The sequence below is a fragment of the Eleginops maclovinus genome, chromosome 3, assembly GCF_036324505.1.
Source record: "Eleginops maclovinus isolate JMC-PN-2008 ecotype Puerto Natales chromosome 3, JC_Emac_rtc_rv5, whole genome shotgun sequence".
Lineage (NCBI taxonomy): Eukaryota > Metazoa > Chordata > Actinopteri > Perciformes > Eleginopidae > Eleginops > Eleginops maclovinus.
The window spans coordinates 13,034,690-13,061,982 of record NC_086351.1 but is presented as its reverse complement, the minus strand read 5'-3'; the positions used below and the strand labels follow the sequence as shown (position 1 = coordinate 13,061,982).

The window sequence follows — 27,293 nt, the reverse complement described above, 5'->3', positions numbered from 1 at the left end:
CTGTCTCCCACTTGAACCAACAGGGAATAATCACTTCTTGAATTATTTATGGACGAATAGTGAAAAACTTTATTATACCACCATTTTACATATATTTTATGGAATATTAAGGCATACCAAAAACATGCCCTCTTGTGGGGAATATAATAAGAGCATGCAACAGTCCTCCAAGTAAAAGTTTGAAAGTATGCACTGGCTACATTTCAAAAATACCCAAAAGATTTGGATCATATGATTCCTATATGAAAGTCTATTGAGCTCACTTGGTTTAGGCTAAATGACAACATAAATCTAAAATCCTCGTTGGTTTGGTTTGGTTGCATAATACTAGTTTGAGTGTCAGCTCACAATTACTGGAGATTATAACAGCAGCAGTGACGGAATGAGACAATACAGCCTTTTATTGGGATGCCAATGAAATACAATAAAAATACGCATTGTCTGCGCGTATATCTGCAGAGGAAGCAAGGCTGTTACAAGGTGTTAATTTAAATAACATTTGCCTGTTTGTTTGTTTTTTTACCGTTATTTCGATTAGAAGTTTCTTTCTAGGGAGGCAATTTACTTCTCGATTCCTCCTCGCTGTGAATACAATTAAATGCACATGATACATATCTACTAAAATAATGTTGTAGTCATGAGGATTGATATTACTATAATAATTATATTTTAATTGCTTTTATAAAACTAGTATAATGATTTGAAATAATAGCGTTTCCCAGTTATATTCTCCAGCTCTGACTTTGTGTTAGGAGCGTTTCTGAAAGTTCATTGGATGCTCCCACCCCTCGTTTCACGTAATTCATCTTCTTGGCCAATCACGTCCCTCTCCAAAAAGTTTACGCCATGCAGCCTATAAGAACTGCCTAAGTTTCTCAAGTATCAGAAACGACTTGTCCTCCCAGGAACCCATCTATGGATACGTTGGTGCTTCAAATCCAGATAGATCTACAGGTGGACCAATTCCGTGACTTCATGAGAGGGAAATCACTTGTTGGACACTTTCTGGCCGCTTTCTACCCAAGTGGAGATGTCTGAGGAAAATCTGGGGGAAGATTCGGTCAGCTCCCCTGTCTCTCCTGTGGACAGCCTGAGCAACAGCGAGGGGGAGCAGGACAGACAGCCGAAGAGGTGTGGAAGGAAGAGGAGACCGAGCAGGAAAAACGGGGAGGACTCAGATAGCCCTACCCCTGGGAAAAGAGGGAAGAAGTCCAACAGCAGCAGCCCCCAGTCTTTCGAGGATCTCCAGTCGCAGCGGGTCATGGCAAACGTCCGGGAGCGCCAGAGGACCCAGTCTCTCAACGAGGCGTTCACATCTTTGCGGAAAATTATCCCCACTTTGCCCTCGGACAAACTCAGCAAAATACAGACCCTAAAACTTGCAGCCAGATACATCGACTTCCTCTACCAGGTGCTTCAGAGCGACGAACTGGACGCCAAAATGGCAAGTTGTAGTTATGTGGCTCATGAGAGGCTGAGCTACGCCTTCTCAGTGTGGAGGATGGAGGGCGCTTGGTCCATGTCAACATCTCACTAGTATCTGGAGAAATTATGCCCTAAATGGTACGCTTGATTTGCAAATTAAATGCATGTTCCAAGCATTAAACTATGGAAAAATAACCCTACTTGAAAGTGTTATTTGATGGCTGTATTCTGGTATAATGCACCCATATTATGTTGTGTTGTCCTTTTTTTCACTGCACACTTTAGTGATAATGAATGCCTTGTCTAACCTCCAGGTGACTGCTGAATCTTCTGATCACATTCTGACGGGACAAATCTGGAGTCCAATGCTGGATACATGGGATCACTCTATTTAAACCAAAGACGACAGAAGCTTTGTGGGATCATTTTGCCAAGGCCCGACATGGACATGCAGCCGTGCCTTAGCTCCATACACTCCCATTCTGATGCGTTTTCATGTTGTTGACGACGAATGTTGAAAATATCCTGTTTTCTTTTTTTTTTTTTTTTTTTAGGAAAAGGTGTTTTTCATGAACGTCTTTGGACCTATTTCTGTGGAGGTCATAGTGCATTATTGAAGTGGTTGTGAGACTGTCAACTGGTGGTGTAGCTCACAATATAGGCTGACTGTGTGGATCTAACCTGTGCAAAAAATATTTTCAGAATACATTTATTTATTTATTGGTGAAACGTGGTACATTGAGGAACTGATCTTGTGTCTGAAGTACAAAATGCATTCCTATTTTTTACTATCGTTTGTTGTAAATCTTTGTATATTTTTTTGCATTAAAGAAAATGACAATCAAAGTGTTTGCCTTTGGCGTTTTTGTGCCAAACAGAATGAAGATAAAAAGCACTGTAATTTGGTAGAAAAAAGTAAACTATACTACTTAAAATAAAATAGCTTTTGTGCATGTATCACGTGGACTGTACTTCAGATTTAATGACTAAAGCTTCCACTGTATCGCCAGTCACTTGGGAAAACAGATGGAGTTATTATTGGCTCAAGTGAAAGCGTTGGAGAAACATGCAGCTCTTTTTTACATGTCGTTATACATCCAATAGGAACAAAGAAAATATTTTTTTCTCGTCATTTAGTACAACTCAAACTATTTAAGACACAATTCAAACGTGAGAAAAAGTTTTATTCGTGAAAAGAAAAACCTGCTGTAGATAAACAGAGTCAGTCTGTATACACAAAGTTAAAATTCAACTTTAATTAAAAATTGAAAAGCCTCGCAAAGCCTCCAGTTTCGCTCTCACTCTCTTTTTTCCTGGATGTGTTTACAGTTGGATTAAGGACCTGAGACTCACCATTATAAGTAAATAAGTTACACTGGGGTCATGTCAACCTGCTATTGGGCCTACAGTCTGCCTGCAGCTGAACATAAACAGTGAGGCGGTGAAGTACTCAGGATTTTAGTAAAAGCCTAAAATTAGAATGACTTTCTTCGTTACTGATTTATTTTAGCATTACAATCAGTGTCCTGTAAACTTAGGAAGATAAAATCAAATAACTAAATCATGAATTGGACTATGTATCCTATTTGGTATCAGAACTGCTACATATTTGTTAATACAGTTTTAAGCAAGCAATGTATTCTAATTTTTGTCCCTACATATTTCTTTCATATCGTGCTGTGATTGATCACAGTGATCTGGGAAAGTGTTTCGCACTGTCCAAATCAAAGTGTGTGCCCGTTTGAAGGTGTGTAATTGGCTTGCGAGGCATGTTTGGAATTCCCAGATGTCTATGAAATTTAAGGAGGCCGTGAAGGTATGGGCTGTATAGGTCTTTACATACAGACTATTCCCACTGAAATGTGAGGAGAAATACACACACACACAGTGTAGATCAATACACTTTTTTTGTTTGTTTGAAACCTCTACTGTAAGGAATATTCACTCAACATTAGTATATAAATAAACAGGGCCTAGAATAAAGGACATGTGTCACAAAATACTTTTTCCAATTCAGTCCGAAAAGCAATAGGCTTAAATACATTTCCTCTCCCCTTTCTTCAGGAGAGAGGAGTTGGCAATTGACACGATGCAGAGGCAGAGAATGAAACCTATTTAGAACAGATGTTAGTATTTTTTAAAAAAGTCACGTGAAACGAGCAGATGTTCAGACTGTGGAGAGACTCGCCGTGCAGCGCATTACTCTGCAGAGAGAGAGCTCGGAGGAGCTTTGCTTGTGCACACACCCGAACTGCGAGTCTGTGTTATATTTAAATCATCTGTAGGTTTGATTAAAATGGATTAAAAAACAGGGGCACCGGCGGGGAGTAACATGGAGCTGACTGACGGCGCTGCTGACACAAAGGTAGGCTGTGACAAAAGAAAGTCTGACTATAACTTGGTGGGGATGGCTTTTCATATTCTGATTATTTGACTGTAATTTGATATGTGAAGATCAGGATGTTTTTCCAAAGCTTCCAATTTTAACAGGCCTTATGAAGTCGACGTTTCAGACTCCTTTGAAGCGCGCGCGTGTGTGTGTGTGTGTGTGTGTGTGTGTGTGTGTGTGTGTGTGTGTGTGTGTGTGTGTGTGTGTGTGTGTGTGTGTGTGTGTGTGTGCGTGTGTGTGTTGGAAGGGAGGAAGGAGGGGGCTTGATGAGAAAACGAACGAAAATGTATCATCCAGAAAAAATGCATGACACGTATATAAACCCCTGACTTGTGAGCCATGCGAGAACCGTTGTGTCAGACATTACGATAAATTGAACAATATAGGCTATCACTAATTTTCCTTTACATAAAATAAAACAATGGGTAGCTAATGCTTCCATGTTTTCCATCTGCAGTTTATTGAAACACTTTACACTTCTGCAATCCGGGCAGATGTTTATTAATTCTTATTAAACAGCCTTTATTATTATTATTATTATTATTATTATTATTATTATTATTATTATTATTATTATTATTATTATTGTTGTTGTTGTTGTTGTTGCTGTTGTTATTGTTATAGTTAAAGTTAGTTTATCAATGCAAATATTTTTGGCAATCTGTATTCACTAACGCCTGACGGAAAAAAATATATTCATTGTGTCGATCATATTTTCATGATAAAAGCTCTCTATTTTGTAACCAAATATCGCAGTTCGTTCACGTGTGTCATCAGCTGACAAGTGTTAGATTCAGTCACAATTTTTTTTCTGAAATATATTTGCCAACATTAATAAATGTGTAATTTTTTATTTTGTTCTTTTGTTGTAGGCTTTTTTAAAGTATGCATTTCGAACAATCCTTACTTAATTTGTTTGTAAATGCAGATTCTATGAAAAGCTGATAATTAATGTAGGAGCACGTTAAAATAACTCTCAAAATATGCACTCAGACAACTTAAACAATTGTTGTGTTGTTGCCTTAGTTTATTTCTTGGCTCAACAGGAAAGAGCAGGTGCAGACTTTATGGCTGTTCCACAATTTTAAGTGGAATTCCAGATTTTCCATTGTGAGACTCAGGGAGAAGTGAAAAGTCCTCTGGTTGGTAATTACACTTTTTCAGGTCCACACACAGTTTCATCCACACCTTCAACAATAGCAGAAAGTAAATAGTAAAGCCAGGAGCAGTTGCACTGCGTGGAGATAAGATCAGAGGACTGCATTTGAGGCAAGGAAACAGAGGAAAAGCTAAACAGAAACAGACAGCTACAGTTTTTATCAGATACACCCATGACATATCAGAACAGTTCTTGTCCACAGAAAAAAAAAAGAATTAAATTAAAAGCAGTCATATGGTATACCATTGACTCCCCAAAATGTAATATGTACATTTAAAAAAAAAAAGAATAGTCTAAAAGAAGGGCAGTCTGGATTTTTGGTAAAATATGAAAACTTTGTTGGGGCCTGAAAAACACATGTTTCAAAAGCAAAGGAAACCAACTTTCAACTTACAACAAATAGTCTGCTGCGAATATGAAACGGATTTTAAAGATATATTATAATCCATAATCTCTGTTCATCTCTGAGTGGATAGCATACATCAGTATCTGTTTAAATGACACTGACCTACCTACCTGGAGCTGCAGCTGTGTATACTTTTCACATAACAGCACTATGAGATCAGACATCAGGTTTAGGGAGAACTGTGTGTCATATAAAGATGGATTTTCATATTTCTATCTTTTTTACCCATTCACTGCAGGAAGGAGACAATGATAAATCATTTCATAAAGTTAAATTATTTCAAAGTTTTAAATCTGGATAAAAGAAAAACACATATTTGAGTTTATTATCACAATGGATTTTCGTAACAAATTCATCTATTTTATTGTGAATTTAAGCTTAATTGTATCTGTACCATGCAAAGGTTAAAATCAATTTCTTAAATCAACAAAATGAAACCACTGAACCTTTTATTTCCTTTATGTACATGCAAAGGTGTGTCTCTGAGAATTATTTGCACTCGGAGTCGGAAAACCACTTTTTAGAAAGTAATACAGGACTAAATGTGCTTAGTCCTCTGCTCAAGAACTTTTATTTCTGTAATGAGATGAACCTCATGTCGATAAAAGCTTGAACACAGTTTTATAGTCCAAAAGGAGTCTTATTTTTGTTTACATTTATAAATGAATCTCCTACACTCTCAATAATCAAATGTTGGTTTTAAAGAGTTGTCAAAATCAAACTTATCAAATTCACTCATGAAATCCATGTGAATCTCACTTACTAAAGTATTTTCCTCTAATAAAAGCCATTGCCTTAACATAAATCAGTTTGATCCAGAACTGATGCCAAGGCTGTTAAATACATTATCTCTACCAGAGAAGTGAGGAAACTTTATGCCGAATACTGTTCTGGTTCAGCACCAGATGTTGAAATAGCACAGACACCTGCATTGCTCTTACTCAATGTATTTAAACATATGAGAACAACAGTAAGAGATATGATTGGGTATTTTTGGGCGAAATTATTGACTGACAGTTTGGACAGATTGATGATTTATTTATTACTTTTCATGATTTCAGACAACCGACTGCATTTGTTTCATCCCTCCTTTTCAAAAGTGAAAGGAAAAAAAAAGGAAAAACTTTAACACTGAATGAAATGTCTTTTTTTTTAAACATTTTTGGTCATGATATAAGAGATGAGAGTTATATGGCCCTTGTTTTGAATGATCCAAGTAAAAGTTTCAATGCAGGAACATTAGTTTTTGAGATTTTTCGGCAGAAGTAAACACAACATGAGGAATTGTACTCCTTTCCCTGTTTAAGAAAATGTTAAATAGATGCTTGTTTGAATTGGGTTGAAGGCTTGTGGACACACACCATGTTTGAGTTTGCAAATTACAGATTTCAATGAAAATCTGAAGAAATAACAGGCCAGGCACACAGGTCATGAGGAATGACGACAGGATACTGGCATGCAACGTTTGCAGGCCAGAGATGTCCTCTGATACATGTCCAAAAGGCACAGTCAAAACGTGTGCACCTTGTGTTTAACCTTGGTTGCGTGTGATGTGTACCACCCAGGCTGCAGACAAGACACGGATAAGTGTGTTTAAGGGCAATGCGCAATGATGTCACAGACAGGAAAAGGCTGAAAAAGGCTTGGCACCTTTTGGAGTTGGCCGGATCCCCATTGGTTTAGCAGAAACGGTGGAATAATAAACAGGCAATCAGAAGGCAGCGTGAGCGTACACAAAGGCATTGCAAAACTTTGCAGATAATAAAAGCAGATTTTTCACCAGAGGAGAATGATTATTTGTGTTCTTCAGTTGTCCGTAAATAGAGGGCCCCTCACAGGAAGTATAAACATACAGACAGAGTGGAGGGCTGTCGTATCCAACACAGTGATTTCAAACATTCCTGTTTATGTTCAATCAAGATGGAGTATATAACTGTAGCCCCAGTTTGAGCTTGGAATACAAAGGATTATTTTCTGAGGAGAGAGGGAAAAAGAATACCTCACTATAGAATGTAAACTGTTTGATGAGTGTTTCACTTATTGTAGAAACTGAACCGCAAAATAAGTAAATCTTATAAAGCACATGCATCAGATCATTTTCTTAGAATGAACATGTGTGATGTGGGTAAAAGTTATTTAAAATCCAAACTGATTCAAAGTAACGTCTTCCTGGATGTGGATAGAGAGCACAATTAGCTCCTTATTGAGGCTCAGAGCATGGAGTCCTTGTGTAGAGCCCGGAGGTTAATAGGGCTCTAATGATGCAGCATCCGTGTTGCTGTCCCTGGGGGCGCTCCACCACTCCCCAGGTATTAATCCCATTGCCTTCATTAACCTACGGACCCAAAAGTCCCAACAACATTGAATACCGGGACTCTAATGTCACGCTGATAATTGATGGCTGTTAGAGTTACAATGATCTCCTTATATCCTCTGAACCATCTTAAATACTTCATTCTTATCCAATTTGGTGAATTCTTAGCAGGCGTTGTGTGAATGCAGAATAATCTAATTGAACATTACTGCAAAAAAAGGTTCAATACAGAGTCTGGTGGATAGTCATTTCAGTTGGGCACATGCACAACAAATCATCCCTTCATGAATGCCCAAAAAATCCCTGAAAAAGTAGCATTCAAAATAAATTAAAAACCTTCCAAGGGTTTTCAAGTTAAAATTTCAAAAGAATTGTCAATTCAAAACTTTACCTGCATTGGTAGACCTGTGGTGTGAAGTATCAATCCCCTATTGTCTGTCATTTAGAGAGTGTGTTTCCCAACATTGTCACTATATCAAGAGGAAGATTTTTACTCATAAGAGGATTTCTAAAAAGTTATCATAACACAGAAAATGTGCTAAAAATCATAGCATCAACAAATGGATTTGTAGAACTGGAAAAAAGGAAACACTGCTGTTAAACTGCTTTTGGAAAACAAAGAAGTTAATTAGATTTGCATTCTGGACATGCAGCTATGACATCAGTTTTGAAGAGTAAACAAGAGTTTTTATTCTTTCAGTGTAGAAATTCATAGTAATAAACAGGATACATGTTCATAGGGGTTGTTATAGGCAAGCTCTCACCTGGCTTTAATGTTCAATATAAGTTATGATTCATCATGTATTTCCTCACATCAGCAGGAGCCTTGGTGCAGGCTGTGACTTCAGACATGGCGTCAGGAACCTTCAGTCCAATGACTGAGAAGCAACCTGGTCAGAGGACCAAGACAATAACAACAACAACAACAACAACAACAATATTAAAATGAAGACGTTTGTTTTATATATATATATATATATAGGATTATTGTGATGCTGTTTAAGTTGAAAAGTTTAAATGCTTTTTATTCATAGAACTTTGTCTCTTTATTGTTTTTCATTGATAACTTCACTTAAAAAACAACCCTGTATCTGTTTGTATTAGCTTTACTCAAAATGTTCATGTTAACAAATGATAATTTAATTATATCCTATTCATATAAGTGGAACACTTTTATAACTGTGTAGTCTTTGAAGGACTCCATTGAGACCGCAGTGATAATCTCAGTGTAAGACAACATGAACCTCATTTATCTCCTCTATCTACATGTCATCAGGGCGCTCACTTTGTCCTCCACAACAGAGGACCAGCTGTCTGTGACCTTAGTGCTAAATCAAGTTCAAAGAGGACCGCTGGTGTTTGGCAGATAGTTTTACATCGGGGCAGTGGGAGAACAGAGTGTTTGGTCAACCTCTGGCTCTCTCTTTGATTCGCAGCTCTCTGTGGCCCCTGGCAGAGCGACACCACTTAAGGTCCTTTATTAAGCAACACTGGTCAGTCTGATCAAATCTGGGTGATAACGGGCATGACTTTCAATGTCATTACCCGGCATTCTTACATGCTATCCTGTCTTATTTTGTACTAGATAATCGTTCAGATAGAGAAGTTCCACTAAGACCAAAATCTGATCAGAAAAAGGTTACATGAAACTCTTCCACTCTGACTTTTATTCATTCTAACAATGCTGTCTAGATTTACTGTTGAATAACAACACATTCAAGGACAGATTGAGAGTATATATGTAATTTCTTTCCAAATGTTGAGATTTAATTTGAGAGTTGTATTTGATTATGAAATCATATTGTGCATGACGTCATTATCTGGCTCTTTTGTATTCATCCCAGTATATAAAATAGGAAATAAAGTTCAAATGACTTGTGCAATAAATTAAACCCTTTCTTAACATTTGACAGTGCTGCTTTGAAGAAGATGATTGGCAGTCATTCACTTTTCCCCTTTCTAAAATATAATAACAATATGTCAGCATCTACTCTGTGAAACGCAGTAGTTTAGTCTGGGCCATGTTCTGCTGTTTTTAAACCAAATAGTCTGGTACCAGCATACATTATCCAAGAGCGAAGAAATATATGTGGCACATTAACTTTCCAGGACGACGTCTGAACACAACTGGAAACCCATCAGGAAAAACAGTGCTGTGTTTATTCTGTATACCAATGTATTATCACATTATAGGAATGAAAAATGTATTGTGATTAGAATGCTGTTTTTTTAGGACCAAACTCAAAGAGTTTATAAAACAATTCTCTGAAGGATAAGGCTCATTATTTCACCACGCATGCCGTTTCCTTTGCTTTTTATTGGACAAAGAATATGCACTATTTCAGAGGAAGCACAGTTTTAATGGTGCAGAGAAAGAAAAAAAGTACAGAGTTAGCAATGTAAAAAAAGCAACATGTATAGGTCATGGTACGAGAGCTTTTTGCTTTTACCTTGACAGAATACTGAAAAATAGGGGTTTCAAACGTCCTTGGGAACATAATCTTTAAGTGAGTAATTCTTGAAATGTTTAATGAAAAGAAAATTCCTGCCAAAGTATCAGTGTGTTGCATGTGACTCACCTCTTCTCACATACGCATTTTCTCTGCTTTATGTGTTATTTTGGTTCATTTCCCTGACCTTTAACACTTGCCCTAGAGAGATGCAAATGCCCAAAGAACATAATGGTTCACTTCCTGTGTAAAAACTAGGCCGTAAAGGAAGATAATTAGGGTTGTCATGACAACAGGGTCCAGAAGGCCAACGGTGCCGTGTTCGCTTGCAGAACTTCAAACGGTATCAAAGCTCCACCAGCGCTGGTACAGGAGCTCTGGTTTGAATTAGGGAGCGACTTCAACAATCTCCCTTCAAATTCAAGATCAATATGGAACACCCCCTTAAAAAAAAGGAGAAGAAAGAAGAAAAGACCAGCCAGTCCTCGTCCAGACAGACCTAGAGATCTGGATTTCATTAGAGACAATCATCTTATCTGTTTCATCTCATGCTGCCCCAAGGGTTGGCAGGCAGAGCACTGGGCTCTTTGCAGTTTCAGAAAGCCTGCATCCAGCCGGAGGCCTGTGGATCAGGTCATTAAAACACTCCTGCCCCTGCTGCTAGTGATAAAATATTTTCATGCTTTTGTAAATAGATTTTCTTCTTTCAACCCCACAGGACACAAAAAACACAACTTTTCTTCTCTCGGTATCCCAGGATAAGGATGTCCTACATTTTGAGAGGAGTCAGCCAAAACATTGTTAGTTTTGCTCTCAGGTGAAGCTCTCATGGGAGTCTCTGTACTTTTGTTGATTTTTTTTTCTCCAATCTGTGGCTGAACTTCACCAAAGAGAAGCCAGTTGTTCCAGGTTTGTTAATGCCAGTGCAACGGCATGTGGCAAGGACACCTGTCCAAGCAGCATGTACAGAACCATGTACATGCTCAACTTTACTCTAGAAATAAAAGTTTGTAGTCACACAATCTAGTAGGCACTATTGGGAACGAGCCTTCTTCCTAAAATGTTGGCATCTTTGACAACCAGCAATATTTCAGAGGCCAGAGGCGACGGGTTAGGTAATCTGCTACACTTTGGATCAGAAAAGGAAAGGATGCCCTTTGTGGTCAAATGGGGGGAGGAACATTGGTGGCAAAATGAGCAGAGAAGGATTTGAGGCCCATGAACGTCCTGGAGCTGAAATTGAGAACCCTCCTCATCAGGGGTTAGGGATCATGGGCAGAGACTTCCCTTCATCACAGTCAAGCTGGGAAATGCAGAGGACAGCATGGGTCAGCCCAGACAGCCCGCTGTGCGCTGTTACCATGGCAAACATCCCAAGGGCCAAAGAAAATAGATGACAAGAACAATAATATGAGGTGTAATCACGAAGGTCAGATGCCTGCAATGTGCTGCCTCCACTCTCAAGGCCCCGTATTCTCAGAAGTGAAAAAAATCAGAGTACTTTAAGGGAAAATTACTCAGTAATGTGGTCATTTTTCCTTCATGCTTCTAGAAACCAGGAAACCTTGAGGGACATGCTCTAGAGACTCTGCAAGAACAGCCATGGAGAGATTCCAGTCCACTTCCATTTCAAGATATTTATTTTCCGGCTCTTTGTACTAGGTGCCCTGCAGATGGAATCTAGCATCCTCTTAAAAGGGACATTTTACGACTTATTAACTGTCAACAGTTCATAACCTCCAAGGAGCCATTAAACGTCCTCCTGTGGTCACACCAGAAATGGCAGTGTTTGATTTGGACTGGGAAGATGTTTGAATGTTTTTGCTCTTCTCCACCCTGCGTGCAAGTGCAACCAAATACTGAAATCAGCTGTAACATCAGATCATTGTTTCAAGATAAGGCAAATAATTAGTTTGCTCTGTTGTGAAATTACAGAAGGCTTAGTGCTGATTAATTGTGTAGAAACACAGTGGGAAAGATAGAGCAACAAAGGGGGCTCTGTGAGGATTGAACCCTGCAAAATCACCAATAAGCCTAAATATATTGTATTATAATACATTTATTCTTAAAGGTGCAGGTGAATAACTGCAACATTCTCATCACCAAATTTCGTTTTTTCCCCTACTTTCATTTCTCGTTGCGCTATATCATAGTTATATTTGTACTTGAGAAATGGTGTCAGCGGTGCAGCTAAATCATTTATCACCAGCCAAAAACAACCAGGATGAATAATTGTTTCCAGATGTAGCTGATTCTAGCTTGATACCAGGGTTCATTTCCTGTCTGTGCTTTGTAAGACAACCTATTACACCTCCCAGGCAGCTGCCGGGTATAGTGCAGCCTGAATATCAACACTCCTCAGGTGTCAGTGTAAGACTCACACAAAACACCAATGCTAAAGTCACCTATATGTAATGACGCATACAGAGCGATTATGCTGCATTTTTGTGGAACCGAATGTCCTATTTTATTCCTGATTTAATTACATGCCTGTACCTGATTAACTAGTCGTGGAATATACAGTAAGTACTGTACATGTATTCAAGTATATGCTTTTGAAATATTGGAGTTCAGTGAGAATGCAACTAGATAATTGTAATGACATTGAAGAGCCTGGAATTTCACATTTTATGCCGTAACATTATAATACCCAAGCAGGTTGTGTCCGGTATTCTACAGCTATCATAAAATGGCAAAACGGATATAAACAGTAACACAAACACTTGCGCGTAGTAGCATTCCCCTTGTTTATTTTATATGCTAAGAGATCTGGGGGGCCATAACTCTCTGGCTGCCTTAAAAGCATTCTCTTCCGGCCCTTTGGCCCTCATGTGGTAGTAATTACCTTCTCTGGCTTCGGCCATGCAGGTGACTGACACTGAGTGACCACTCCTCGGCACCCGTGCATGTGCTAATGAAGCAGAGTTTCCTGGTTGTCTGTTTTTTGAAAGAGAGTGAGATATTCCGTTTTGTGTTGAGTTTCCTCCCTTGAGTCTTGGACTGCTTTGACATTCACCAGTTAAATAATGCACTGTATCTGCTGAATGTTTTGGCAACTTGAATGCTTTTTTACTGAAAACCCTGGTAATGCTAAGAGTCAAATGTAGTTTCAGTTTGCAGGTGGGAATAACTCTGATGCCTGTTATTTGTCTTGTCGCTGAAATCATTATCCGTCCATTTGAGCACGAATTGCATGCAACTTTCAAAACAAATAAACACCGGCAGACGAGGTTTCTACGGAAAAATCAATCTGTTGAGGGATGTCAGAATTGTTAGGAAGAAAAGGTAAATAATGAAGTGGAGTGGCCTGCAGACTTTAATGTAGTGTTTAGACTGTAATTAGTCTCCACAGAATGAGATTCCTGACAGAGGGTCTGAGACTGCATGGCATGATAAAATAAACTCTAAACAGGGCTGTTTAAAGACATCCTCCATGGACCATAAACCAAGACGGCCTCCACAGACTACAACCACCCCTCTCTAATTTTCAAAATGGGTGGTCACTTCCCCCCCCCCCCCCCCCCATCTCACTCTGCTCATTCTGTTTCTTTATTTTCCACCATTTTCACCCTGACCTCTTCTCTCACTATGTTTATTCTCCCTCTGTTTATGCCAGTTATTTCTTTGAATTTGCATTTTCCCTCCTTTTTTGTTTGGTCCCTGCCAGTGTTTGTTCCCCAACTTCCTGCTCCCTCCCATTCGGAGTGAACCCAGGTTGGAGATTCAACTTCCAGCTCTCTGCAGGCCCCTCCGGACTCTGACTCGATGACACAGTCTAAAGCCATGCGTGCAGATGGAGGGACGACTGGGGCCCATTGAAAACTGTGTCACTGTCCACCTGAGCAAACAGAGTCTCGGGGAAGCAGAGAGAGAGAGAGAGAGAGAGAGAGAGAGAGAGAGAGAGAGAGAGAGAGAGAGAGAGAGAGAGAGAGAGAGAGAGAGAGGCGGGGGATAACTGTAAGGAGACCAGGAACCAATTGGTGAGGGAGGGCTGGCAGAGTAACAGTCAATGTACAATAACATTAGTCTTCCGCTTTGGCCCAAGTCAGCGCTCCTTCTGGACACAACTCTTCAACAATTCTTATTATTCTTTTTTTCCTCCTTTCTTTTTCTTTCATGAAACTCCCTCCAATGGAAACACATTCCTGTCATGCCTCGGTGCTGCTCCCTGTTTAGATTTCTCATTACAAACAGCATTACACGCATGGGCTGGAGCTGGCCAGAGCACAAGCTGGGGAGAGGCCGGGGACCTCAGTCCTCCACTGCCTGCAGGACAGAGATGAAGGAGCTGGGTTACATGGAGACTCAAAGCTAAGAATCAATGCTATTAACTGTTTACATCCATTGGTTCTGAGGATAAGAGAAAACCAGCTAAAATCAATGTCTATCATAAGAGGAAAACTGAACTCGCACTGAACTGAAAATATATTGTAACTGCCTTCTATCGCTGCAAAACTTCAAATAAAACCCAACAGAAACCTCAGGAAATTTCTAAATCTTTCCATTGATATTAAACTGTCAGGAGAACCGCCAGTCCATCTTTTGATTTTGAAACTTCCCTGTTATGTTGGGATATGACGAACCCCCAATTTCCATCTAGACGATTTATGATTATGAAGTGGAGCTGCCTCACAGGATACCAGAACTTTATGGAAAGCAGGCCTCTTTCTTTCTCCCCACACTCTCTCATCTCTGTCCAAGTGCTGCACCAGAGGATTATAGCTGCCATGACTCCCCAGTCTGTCTGCGTATTGTTGACTGACACCTGACTGTGTCTATTAGTGTGAAAATCTGAGGTTAGCACGTACTACCTCTGCAGTAGGGGACTAGTGTTTTGCAATAAACGCTAAAGAGCTGCTTGATTTGAGAAATCTGAGGGATTCTGAAGGACAAAAGCTATTTTCTTTATATACCTGCCATTCAACTATGGTGTAAGGTAAACCTGTAAATCACAGTGGCTTTCACCCAATACAAATCTAAATATAGTTTCCTGTATTCATCAGGTTTCCACCTGAAACATTTCCAAAACACCACACAAAGACAACTGTTCCTCTTCATGATAACAGTGGACAAAGTATTTTGAAGATGAGATAGAGACAGTCTGTTGTCTGTTATGTTGAATATTTTAAAGGCTGCACACTGATATGCATTTTTATGACCAACTGCTATCCAGACCTCGAAACAATATTACACAATATTGCCAAATTAAGATGTATTCCTTTGGTGGGCCATTCTAGCTGTTTCCACCTGTTTCTAGTGTTTAAGCTAAGTTAAACAAAGCCTTTAGCAGAAGTCTCATATTTGCCACAAACATGAGACTGATATATCTATCAATCTTCTTATAAAACCTCACTCCGACAGAAAGCACAGAAGCGTGTCAACCAAAATGATGGACTCGTCCCTTAAACCCAATCACAAAAAAATACACTGAATACATTGCATGCATTTGTGTAAACACAAGTAATATTTGAGGTTTTATTTTATCAAACCAATGAAGGGGCCTGGAAGGGAATCCCCCACAAAAAAAAGCAGACTGGCCAACTTTGCGTCCAGAAGCCAGCACTCAGACCAGGAATTGCAGAAAGTCGAGGCCACCTGTTTCCCACTCACTTCTGCTGCACTCTTGGCATAATGCAGGCTTGTTCATGGCAGATTAACACCAGGCCATATGAGGTGGCAGTGCCAGCTGAACTTCAAAACATGAGGAAAACTGCCATTAATTTTAGTGTACCACAATTTGTAGCATCCTATGCATTTAAATCACATGATCCCCTCATGTTGATGGTGATTTCCCACTTTGTCGAAAGAAATGCTCTGTCACGACTCTTAGCACCGGCGTGGGCACACATTCCCGTCTGGTCGGGTAACACATTCTTACATTACATTAGTGGTGTGTTATGTTCAGTCAACAACGTGCCTACACTGTTCTGTTAAAACTGTGATCTAGCACCATGGATCTGTCACACTACTGCTTCACAGCCTGGCCTCCACCCAAACCAGTCTCACAAAATCAAACTGTGTAGTCCATTCCTCATTATGAATTATGGGAGTTATAGAGTGACTCTCCAGGGCATATCACTACTGGAACGACTTCTTAAAGCTTTTCATATATTGTTCAGAAAAGTTTACTTCAAACTATTCATGACCTCTCACCATTCCTCTGTGGTTTCAAGTGAAGATAAACACTCTTAACTCTCTACCAAAGTGAAGCCTAAAGATTTATACACTGCAGCGTTAATTAGGTTTGTGTCCTGGAAGAAAAGATGCATAATTAAATCCATACATCAGGATTTAAATGTCAAACTTTACATTTGAAACATTGAATAAGGTTTTGAACTCTTAAGAATTGCAAATACACCAAAATACATCTCAACACACATCCAACTTACCTTATCTACACTTTTGACTACTTCCTGTGGTCCTCCTGCTTGATTATCACTGAAGAAGATATACAATGTGGTTTAAAGCTGCAGCGACCAATCCGCTGTTCCAAGGTCTGGATTTAACCATTGCTTAATTCCCTGAGTCTTGAATCTGCTTCAATCTGATCTTTGATGTCAGTTTATTATCGTTAATACACTTTGAGCAGAGCTTTTAATATTTTAGTTTTTCAATTCGATAACAACAATTTAAAACAATACCACTCTTACAGAATGATTGAAAACACAGCAAACAAATCATTTATACCATTATATTCCTATTGGGGAAAATGTTGCACCTTCATTTTAGCTGAACATAATGATATACAGTATTTTAAAGAAAATGTTCTGTCCTTAAACAGATATCAAATAAACCCAAACAACTGTTCAAATTCAATTTTGACACTTCAACATGATATCTATGAAACCATTTAAAACTGTGTCAATATGAGACAGCCCACAGTCACATCAGGCGTGTCCTCAAGTGTATTTGAGGGATGAAGTTATTTGGAAATTGCACAGATGAGCAAACACGGCAGCAGCAACATTAATGGAGCTCGGAGCCCTGCTTTTCCCACTGTCTCCAACCTGCTGCTCAGTTGCACCAACACGTGCCTCATGTGTCCACACACACATGATACCCTCAGAGATTTGCCTGTGATATAGTGTGTAGCATGAACTCCATTGCATGCAGATGCCTCTGGGACCTTTTCAGGGGCCCCCTATTTTATTCTCTCAATATATAGTGATAATGAGAGAGCCCTTAAAACTTCCTTGAAAAGTATTTCCCGGGAGCAATGAGTCCTCATGCATTCCTCCTACTTCACTATCTTGGGTCTTAAATATCGTGGGTTATATTGTAGAGATAAACCACAGTTTTGCGTTTTATAATATTGACACAGTGTTGGATGCCTATTTGATGAATGATTAAAATATTGTTATTTCAAGGTCAAAATTCGATCTGAATATTCTTTCTAGAACACATTTTCTTTGAAGTGTAAGGTTATTACGTGGTGTTTAAATCAGTCAATCATTATAGGCTTTCTGTGTTTCCCTTATGATTATTGCCTTAGTTAATACATTACATTTGCCATGCAGTATAGATCATGAAACAAACCCCAGCGCTCCACGGTCAAAAACCACAAATGGCAACATTTTAGGAGAATTGAGCTGGAGCTCAAAATGGTCTCTTGGCACAGGCTTGGAGAAGAAATCACAAGTCTTACGAGCCCGCAGGGTGTCATTTTGCCTGGCGGTGCATTCAGGCAACACTTACAAACATGTCCTGTCCAACAAGCTGGAGAGCAGCAGACTTGCTTTATGGGCTCTGGATTGTACGGTGTGAGGGAGGTGGGCACGTAAAAATGCCTGGTCGCAGGAATCAAAGAGAGGAGGCGGCATGCAAGGGACGCCATAGCCCTACTGATGGGTTTCTCGCAGACAGCAGAGGCCAAGTTTGCCAGTCCCATCTCCTGAGTACAGAGGCCACTTCCCTGGGCCACTGCGCTTCCTCAGTATCACCTATCAGCCAGCTCAATCAGTGGCTGAGATAAAGCAGTTCCTCAGGCTGGACGGTCTTTGAACACAGCAGGGGGAAAACTCCCCCAGGTCTCTTATCTCATTAAACTTGAAAAGGTATATTAATCCTTGAGAGGCTAAGATAACAGAATGGATGGGTTCAGTCAGAGAGACTGACAATAGTATAAACACTCTCTAAGTTCATCAGTCTCAGGAGACAATAAAAAAGATGTTGGATTCTTCTGTTATTCTTCAAAAACAATGTTGTCTCCTGGTTCAATTTGATTCTCATTAAGAGGGAAAACAACAGGCATACACCTTTTAGAAATACTCACAAATCAAGCTTTGTTTTTGACATGCAGTTGTAGATGTACAAATCTCTTGAAGTATCTGATTTAATGTGAAATTACAGGCACACAAGTCATCAAAGAAAGGAATCTAAAGCTAGAGACATCACAGACCACAACGTGTCCAAGAGAAATGAGTGGTCTGCACACGGCTTACATCATTGCTCTTATTTCTCTTTTCTTTTTTGAGTTGCAATTTTTCACACCAGCACGCAACACAGTCTCTTTCGTTTGTCCTGCACCCTGCGCATGGAAAGAAAAACACCACGTTGTACTAAAAGATGCCAGATTCATACAAATCCTGACGTGCTCACAAAAAAGCTGGAAAATGTCCTTTATGCACCCTCACATTCAACTCTGGATTCAACTTGCAAATGATTTCCTTATTTACCTTGACTTATGAGACAAAATATTTATATATGCTGTGTCAAAATCAGGAAATAATGAGAAACTTACTTTGTCATCATCTAACATTGAAGAAGAAGTTGAAAGAGAAGTTGATCCTTCAACTCTTTGTTTCTCGAAAAGAACTTCAAGATTAATAAGATGTATTTAATTGTGTTTGCAGTTGTAGTCCCTGTTTGCTACATAATAAAACAAAACAAAAGCATGAGCTGTTGTATATGATTGTGATAAGAACATGGAAGATGAGTTTAGGAATCTTCAGCCAGAGGAAAGAAGCTGTTCTGTAAAACCGATTGTGTTGCTTTATTCTGCATGGGAAACTTTGGCATTGCTTGGTCAGTATGTCCAGGGCTGCCAGGTGAACGCCTCACTAAGAAACGTAACTCCATTATCATCTTCAAGTTAACTCCTGGAGCTGTTTTTGCAATATTGAGCACTCCAAAACCTCCAAGCCCTAAACTGTGCACATAAGGGGGGAAGATCACAGCTGAGAACCATTTCCCACCAAGTCCATCATCTCTCTGTGAACCCGACAACCAAAGCCAAATTCTACACCACTTTTATGTGCTAAATATCCTCTCATAACTTTATACAACTTAAATGTGAGGTAATCCAATTGAAGTCAGTGAGAAGAGCGTGTCCAGAAATATTATGTATCTCCTGAGCTTTTTTAGGATATATATGGTGTTTAAAGTTATTCTGGATCTTACACAAGACATATAATTAATTTATATAAAAACCCACAATAAGTATCCCTGAGTGCCACTCCTGTGTGTTTTAACAGAAAGTACTGGAAGGTTCAGCAAGCCAGTAAAAGCTGCTCAAGACAAATATGTATAAGAACAGAAGATTTGGTTATTTTTCATATTTTTGCTATGTAATGACAGGAACACAGAGTGGATTGATAGTAAAAGTGGATAAAAAAGGAGATAAAGCAGGAAATAAATGCAGAGTAAGATCACTTTCTAATAAGTGATGTGTCCTCTTGTGTAATTCATTATCCTTAAATGTTAGGGTGTAATGTGCAGAGCATTTATCATGATGCTGAAATATTAGGTCTCCAGCCAACAGGCCTGAGCTTCACTGCTGCGTTATTCAACAAGTCAAGGGGTCTGCAGGCTCAGCACACAGATTATTAATGCCTTGTTCTCTTTTTAATCAATAATTAGCCGTTTTCAGAAACAGTTATTTCCATCATTGGATCTCCTTTCTAAATCAGATGTCTGTAGTAGGATAAACAAGAAGGGCATAATGTTTGTCAGTGGTATAGTACCCCAGAAGTTTCAGGGTTTTGTTAAAGAGACAATTTGGGAAACTCACTGCTATAAGATTGATTTGATTTGCAAGGATGTACTTTTTTACATTCTTAACTACGAAGAAAGCTTTAAAAGGACAGGAACCATCATAGGCTGGCTGAAGAAATCAAACGTAAGGCATTGTGCTATGTCTATCTCATATGGTATGAATATATGTAAACCCCTTGGTTTTAAGTGTTGGCAGCAATGCAGACAACGGCTTAAATGTATTTTATTATGACTCTGCATCAGAACATCAAGACATTGCTTCATGATTTAGCAGGCCTTTTAATTATAATAATGTGTTTTCTTGTTGATCGTCATGCATTAGAAATAAAGCTATTTTGAGTTGACACCTTGAGATTTAAGACTCTACAAAGCCATCATTACCTTCACCTATGCCACATTCTTGTATGTGTTTGCACCCTGCTTCCAAATTGCTAGTTTTAACAGCACTGTAGGTGATAAAAGTACAGACCCTACTTAGAATCTAATCCATTTAGAGGAAATAGTAAGGCTTAGGTCATCCTTACTTCCTTACACATTTAAAAATGCTTGTTTGCTTTTACAACTGGCTCTGTGGGCAGCTGGAGAGGGGGAGCGCAGATGGGTTTGGGCTTCGTTATTTTTTCTGCCTTTGTAACAGCTCATTTAAAATCACAAGGGCCTGAAGCCCAAAACAGATGGAATCTACTTAAGTAAGAGTCAGTGTCTAATTGAACTCAAATACTTCCTAATGTGAACTAACTCAACACCTGTAAAAATACTTTAGGAGTGCCCATGAACGTTTAATAAAAGAGTTTATATTTGTAATATATTAAAGGTCTTACTTGAACCATCATGTGCAAAGCAAAGAGCAGGCCATAATTTCAACGATGTTCTCAGAGTAGTGTTTTCAGAAAGCAACATTAGAACACGAGTGAACTTTTCCGGGCTCATCACTGCGTGTATAGCATATCAGGCCAGTCCCATGAACTAAGCTTACTGTGAAATTGCTTAAGCTTAGTTTGAAAGAATCTGCGCAAGTAATATATCACTCTCTCGCAACTCACCTTATCTTGACTTCTTTAATGCTGCCACAAGAAGCCCTGCTTGCTAGCATCAAAGACATGTTTTGAAAGCCTCTTAAGCTCCCTATAAAGGGTTACAAAGATCCCCTGGAAATAAAGAGCAGGGTTATTGGACATAGTGTGGGAAAGCAAGTTGGGCTAATGATTTAGAAAGTTCATTCGAGATGACAATGTCACAATTAAGAAAGTAATCTGATAATTGTTTTAACACGTTTTAAAAGGTTTTAAAGGCCTCATTTCTTATTTCTTTACTATGCATGCTCCCTCCTACAGTACAATGTATGAAGAATCGGCAAAGTTAGCGTCGGAGGTAAATTAACTTTATTTAGAAAAAGAAAGGTTTATCACACAAGACAAGAAAGAGAAGAAATGCAAACTGCTATGAACAGACCACAGGATTCCCCAGGCCCCCTCCCCCCCCCCCCCACTGGCAGCAAATGGGTTCTCGTTACAACCAAATCAAAGGAGCAAGACAACAAGACTCACATTGTTCTGATTGTGTTTACTCACACTAAAAACATTGAAACCGGACAATCTGAATGTACAGTATAAGACAGACAGTTTTGATTTTCACATGAATCCATCAAAGAACCTCATACTAGCATTTTCTTTACATTTAGTCGACGGTACAAATGAAACAGGGAGGTTTACGGCTAAGCAATACATTTGATTGATCACTTTAAGACGGACTATACATGTCGCAATGGGCACTTTCAGGGGAAAACAGGTTGAAAAAAAAGAAGAAGAAGCAAGGTCCCGTCCGGGGTTTTTTATTGAAGTAACATCAAACCTGCATGTTGAGGTAAGCATGCCACGAGGGAATACGAAGGAAGCGATTCACTTTAAAAGGGACTCCCTTAACCATATCCCCACTCACTCTGTAATTCGCCTTGACAGTAAATCAATTCTCAAGCCTGGCCCCTTGGACTCCTCCAACCCTAGGTCCTCCTCTCTCAACATTCCTGCGCACATGAATCACTCCAACTCCTGGCGTCTAGCAGGCATTTCCTGCCCGGCCCTCTCTCTCTTTCTCTCTGTCTGACTCCTCTGCTGAAAGCTAGGCAGGAACCCGCCGAGCTTTGATTTGGACCCAGAGGGAGATAGGGAGGAGAGCTCGGCTTAACACAGGGCCCTGGCTCCGGGACCGATCCGAGAGAGAAAGAGAGAGACATGGAGACTCGGGTGTGTTGGGAGATGCCTGCACAGCCAAGCAGGGATTTCGTGCTTTATCCTTCAAATTGCAATATGAGCAGCGACCATATTCCAATGGCAATATCACTCCCAGCGCAAAAGTCTGCCCTGAGGGAGCGTCCACAGTTAGGATTTAAGTATACATTCTCAGATGTTCATTATTGTTACAGTTCTGAGGCCACTTAAAGTGGAACATTATCACAGGTTTTTCAGAACAGCGGAGCACGTAGTGTGTTAAAGAACTTAACAAACGTTTTGATAACTCTCAGTGTTGAAGTGGATAGAAGACCATTCAAATGTTTCAAGGCAGAAATGTACAGAAAATGGGTTGGCTCTTTGAAAAGCTGTACACCTGTTCAACCTTCTAGAAATCGTCTTTCATGCTAACTCCTCAGTATATATACATATCACTTTTTGTCGTTTTGTTTGAGCGGACTGTAGACAACCAAAGCAACTCTTAAAAAGAAAGGGTCTAAATCTTTTTCATATTATATACACAAAAGTGAAAGGTACATATTTTACAGAGATCACTTCACAAAGATAACAAACAGAGAGTCTTAGAGTTTGGGCTGCAGCTTTGTGAAAAAGGGTCATATGCTGCAGCCGTGAGAGTCGGCCTACTTTGCAATGGCTGCTGTCTGTGTGTGTGTGTGTGTGTGTGTGTGTGTGTGTGTGTGTGTGTGTGTGTGTGTGTGTGTGTGTGTGTGTGTGTGTGTGTGTGTGTGTGTGTGTTTGTGTGTGTGTGTGTGTGTGAAATGCAGGGGTGTAGATGCACATGTCGGTAAGAACTGTTTATCTGCGAATGTTCAGAGTGTGTGATCTCCTCCTCTTCCCTTCTCAGATCATGGCTCTTATCACCATTCGCCCTTTGACCTGGTGGAGATAGGAGCTCTGCTCTGACTCTAAGCCCTGATTGGTCAGGCCCTCATCCTCACTATCAGCCGGCTCTTCCTTGACCCTGATGACCCCGTAGTGAGCATCGGGGGGCTCGCCGCTTGAGCCACTGCTGCTGCTACTGCTCAGCGTGTGCTTCCGGATGACTCCTCCAGGGGGCAGCCTGTCCTCCTGCATGCTCTCCATAGGCTCTCTGTGCTGCTCCTCCAGCTCTTCCTCCGACTCCTGCAGGTGTGCACTGGGCTGACGTAACTGCTCAATGGACTTCGACAGCAGCTGTAAAACACATCGGCCCACATTAATGGTGACATCTTGCAGCCAATAAGCTTTAACAATTAAACATTTATCTGAGCAGCAGGATTTGTTTTACTTAGAAATAAAAGTTCAGTTTTCATTTGACCATTGCTTGGTATTTGATTATAATTTGCTATTTTGGAGGGAGGGAAACATATACAATTTACTGTTTGATGGGAAATTGAGGACACAACAGCTACAAGTATAAGCCCTTTAGTGTTGATGAATCCAGTATTTAGAAAAGTAAAGGTTTTGTTCTTTACTTAATGGAATGTCAGTGAATCACATGCCTTACTTACATCAAATAAAAATCAAATCAAATAGATAATTAATTCTCGATTTAACAGGTGCACATCGAGCTCAAAGAAAACTCGATTCTTTAGAGGGTATTACTTGAATAAGTGAGTTAAAATATAGCCTGAGAGAGGAACTAAATGCAGAGGGATGTTTCTAAGTCAATATCAGAGTTACTGTAACGGTGCTAAGATTAATCTACCACAAGAGGGCTCAAAGGGCAGGAAAGAGAATTTTCTGTGGTGCCAACACTGTTACTGTCTAAAGAATGTAGGCCGTATAAAAATATCTTTGCAGCTATAAGAATTAGACTCTTTAGTTTGGTATTAGTAAACAATGTGCGTACCGCTTTCTAAAATCCCTAAGCTCTTGTAAATTTCCATTAGTGCCCCCTACTGTTGCAGGCACTGAAGGACGTATAAAAACAACCGTAGACAAGCCTTTGCTAGGAAATTAATTAGGGCAATGTTTCGGAGATCCCTCTCAGTAAACACTGAGGGCTCATCCGTGATTAGTGGCCATTTATAACCTCCACTTAAAGAGTCTTTACTTGCGATCTAGTTGGCCTGAGTGATCAGTGTTCATGTGTTCCAAGGCGAGATGTTTACTCCAAAGCTCTTTTCAAATCAACTTCAAAAAGGTACTTAACAATAATTACAGCTGATATTAAAACTAGTTTCAGCTGCCTGGCAAAGTGTTCGTTATTTTAAGTGTAACAGAGGAATTCACACAGTTTGAGCTGTACGTCTGTACTGTGCAACTCAATAATCACTTATGGTGCTTTTTGCTTTTATTACTTCTAGGTATTAGCTGCTCTATGGTTCCCAAGGCTCTTTCAAGACCCAGCGTTGGGACACATCAGTATGTGAGCTCACACAATGCTGCCTTTCACTGTGTCAGCCACCTCACACACGTCCCTCACCAGAATAATTACTCTCCGTGTATAGCAAGGTCACCTCGGCCAGCTAACAGAAACACAAATATTGCCACAGAGGAACAAAATGTATTCTAGGCAGTTTTTGCTTCATTTGAACTTAGCTGAATTGAATTTCACAGAGTAAGCATGTGAACAGCACTGATGCCTTAAGCTAAGATAACAGAATTAGTGCAGGGGAAGCATTTCTTCCCCATTTTGAAGTCAGGCAGAGGTTCTTTGCTTTGCAGAAATAACACCAGGATTCCAGGGAAGAACAGACAACAGTTTGGGTGTGTAAACCTGAGCTACCACAGATTCTTTCACAAAATGCCAAAAATAGATCAGTATTTGTGTGCTTAAAATGATAAAATCAGACTCCCTGCAGTAAAAAAAATACCTCATAAGAAGCAACCTGAAAGTCTTAATCCTCCCCTGTGTTTTAAATATTGATGAACAGCTCAATACCTTATTTATATGGATCTGCTGCTGGTACTGTTTCTGTTTCTCCAGGAAGTGCTGGTGTTGCTGCTGGATGACAAGCTGGGCCAGTGTGTTCTGAGGCAGCGGCGCCGACTGGGTCCTGTTCAACGGCCGGTGTTTTGGTAGTTTAGGCCGACTGCTGGAGGGGCGATCCTTCATGGCCAGAGGGGACTGAGGGTGTGATGACATGGTGACTTGGCCTTGAGACAAACAAACAACAATAGAATTTGGTTTCATCTTAGGTTATGTTTGAATTACTTGAAATTAAAGTATGGCCATAAAAGGAGGTGTAGTGCAGCATAATGTAACGCAGTCTCACCAGAGGAGAGGATCTTCTGCTGTCTCATCTGCTCCTTCTGAAGGAGGTGTTGGAGGAGGGCCTGGTGACTGGGGCTCACTTTAGACTCCAGGCCTGTCTGAAGGGGTACAGGGCCCAGCAGGTGCCCAGGAAGCCCATGCTTGATTTCTGTTGGTCTGTCCTTTAACCCCATGGCCTGAGAGAAGAGACACAGAAAGGGTTATTGTTAAATTCCAACTACACGTGATGTGCATTAGGCTTGGATGCCTCTTATCTTTTTAAGGTCCTTTAACTGGTTCATTTTAATAGTATGGTTCCTTATCATTATCAACTGTTTTAAGTGAATGAAAGGATTCTTCAAGCCACAACTCGGGAAATGATGATATCAGAGACCATGTGTAGTTTGAAGTTCCTGCAGCTGATGAACAGGCCTCTGTGGAATGTGCCAGAGAGCTAAAAGATGAGGGGTTGCACTTGAGTGGACTTCACCTTTTAAAAGCTGTGATAAATGAGGTAATAGGGGAAGATAAGACCATGCCTGACACAAAACACTGCAGAACAACATTTATCTAAGCGTGATAAAATCATTCGGGGTCACAGGTCAGTGACCTGCGGTTGTATAGAGACCCCAGACGGTCACTGATGGCAGGCTATTCAACTCGTGGACTGAGGAAGGTAGGGCAGGTTTTTCATTTCAGCATAAAACAAACTAAGACTGCAAAATGTGTACTCACACTTATGGACGAGGATGCAGTGGAAAGACCAAAGGAGATGTTGGGTAAGGAGGGAGATGTGTATAGGTTCAGCATCGACACAGAGCCCTCAGGTTGGAATAATCTCGGATGTGAAGGCCATCTCTGCATCAAACAAACAGGACAGAGAAAAATCAGAGAGATTTAGGAGGACACGACAGATTTAGAAATCCTGCTATGGACGATTTCAGAACGCAACATGAGCAGTGGCATAAATGTTAATGCACTATGACGAGCAACAGCCCTCCTCGCTGCAAAGGGATAGGTATGAGTTTTTTTAATGATAGATGTTACAAAGGAGTGGCAAGCAGCAAAAGTTTCCCGGGGTTCACAGAATAGCACCACAGAGGACGATAAGCTATTATAAAACATTGCAAACCCCTCCACCCTCAGTTCTTCCGTCCCTAACTGGCCTGCTTTTTCTCCCTGGTCCCCACCCTCAGGCTACTCTCCCACAGAACATCAGCACTGGGGCATACTTCCTGTACCCAGCAGAGCAGCCGACCAGCATGTGGTTTTGGAACAGCCATGTTTATCCTTCCATCCCCTACCAGTAAGCAGTGACCTGTATGTGGATATCCGGCCCATATTTGACCCAGGGGACCCCTTCCCTCTGAAAAAGGATACCTAATGTAACGGTGCACAAACATGCCTTGCTTTTGCAACAGGCATGAGGTCTACGGGCAGCCCCGCAGTCCACCAATGACTTTCATGAGAGCCTCAGCTTGGGCTGATACAATAGCAATCCTGTGTGTTTATGTTGTTAGCATGTGGGTGTCTTTGGCTACCAGTGCCTGGGATATCAATTAAACTCCACAGTTCGTCTGTCTCCCTAAGCCCCAACCTTCAGCCCCATGTCAGGGCGTCTCCCCCTTCTCTGTGTCACTGGACATCCCTGAGAGAGTAAACAGCGATGGTTAAGGAAAACACAGCTGTTCTGTAAAGATTGTTCGGAGATGTGTCATATCTGCCACCCT

At 40.3% G+C, this 27,293-nt stretch overlaps 2 protein-coding genes and 1 long non-coding RNA gene across 6 annotated transcripts in view; 2 read left to right on the top strand and 1 right to left on the bottom strand.

The window, feature by feature from the left end:
* The first annotated feature begins 900 nt into the window (after positions 1 to 900).
* twist1b (twist family bHLH transcription factor 1b) lies at positions 901 to 2,611 on the top strand. Of its 2 annotated transcripts, none has more exons than XM_063879816.1 (2): positions 901 to 1,444; positions 1,740 to 2,611. In XM_063879816.1, exons 1-2 carry the CDS (start codon positions 1,031 to 1,033, stop codon positions 1,818 to 1,820), a joined length of 495 nt encoding a protein of 164 aa, XP_063735886.1. In that variant the 5' UTR covers positions 901 to 1,030; the 3' UTR covers positions 1,821 to 2,611. The 2 variants fall into 2 exon arrangements, with proteins under 2 accessions (XP_063735886.1, XP_063735885.1); XM_063879815.1 differs by having other exon boundaries at positions 901 to 1,563.
* A 970-nt stretch (positions 2,612 to 3,581) lies between these two features.
* LOC134862105 (uncharacterized) lies at positions 3,582 to 9,963 on the top strand. Its single transcript, XR_010165466.1, has 2 exons — positions 3,582 to 3,790; positions 8,512 to 9,963. It is a non-coding gene; the product is annotated as an uncharacterized LOC134862105 (long non-coding RNA).
* Positions 9,964 to 22,283: 12,320 nt separating this feature from the next.
* The window catches only part of hdac9b (histone deacetylase 9b), a 37,691-nt gene continuing 32,681 nt past the window's right edge, over positions 22,284 to 27,293 (bottom strand). For all 3 annotated transcript variants that reach the window (XM_063879813.1, XM_063879812.1, XM_063879814.1), the window contains exons 8-11: positions 26,299 to 26,421; positions 25,586 to 25,760; positions 25,252 to 25,466; positions 22,284 to 23,558 (exon numbers count right to left, since the gene is read on the bottom strand). In XM_063879813.1, coding sequence (XP_063735883.1) covers positions 23,226 to 23,558; positions 25,252 to 25,466; positions 25,586 to 25,760; positions 26,299 to 26,421 — 846 coding nt within the window. In that variant the 3' untranslated portion in view covers positions 22,284 to 23,225. The remainder of the gene's footprint in view (positions 23,559 to 25,251; positions 25,467 to 25,585; positions 25,761 to 26,298; positions 26,422 to 27,293) is intronic.

Excerpts from the sequence above, each read along its gene's own strand:
- twist1b (XM_063879815.1), top strand. The coding sequence starts at position 1,031 with ATGTCTGAGGAAAATCTGGGGGAAGATTCGGTCAGCTCCCCTGTCTCT.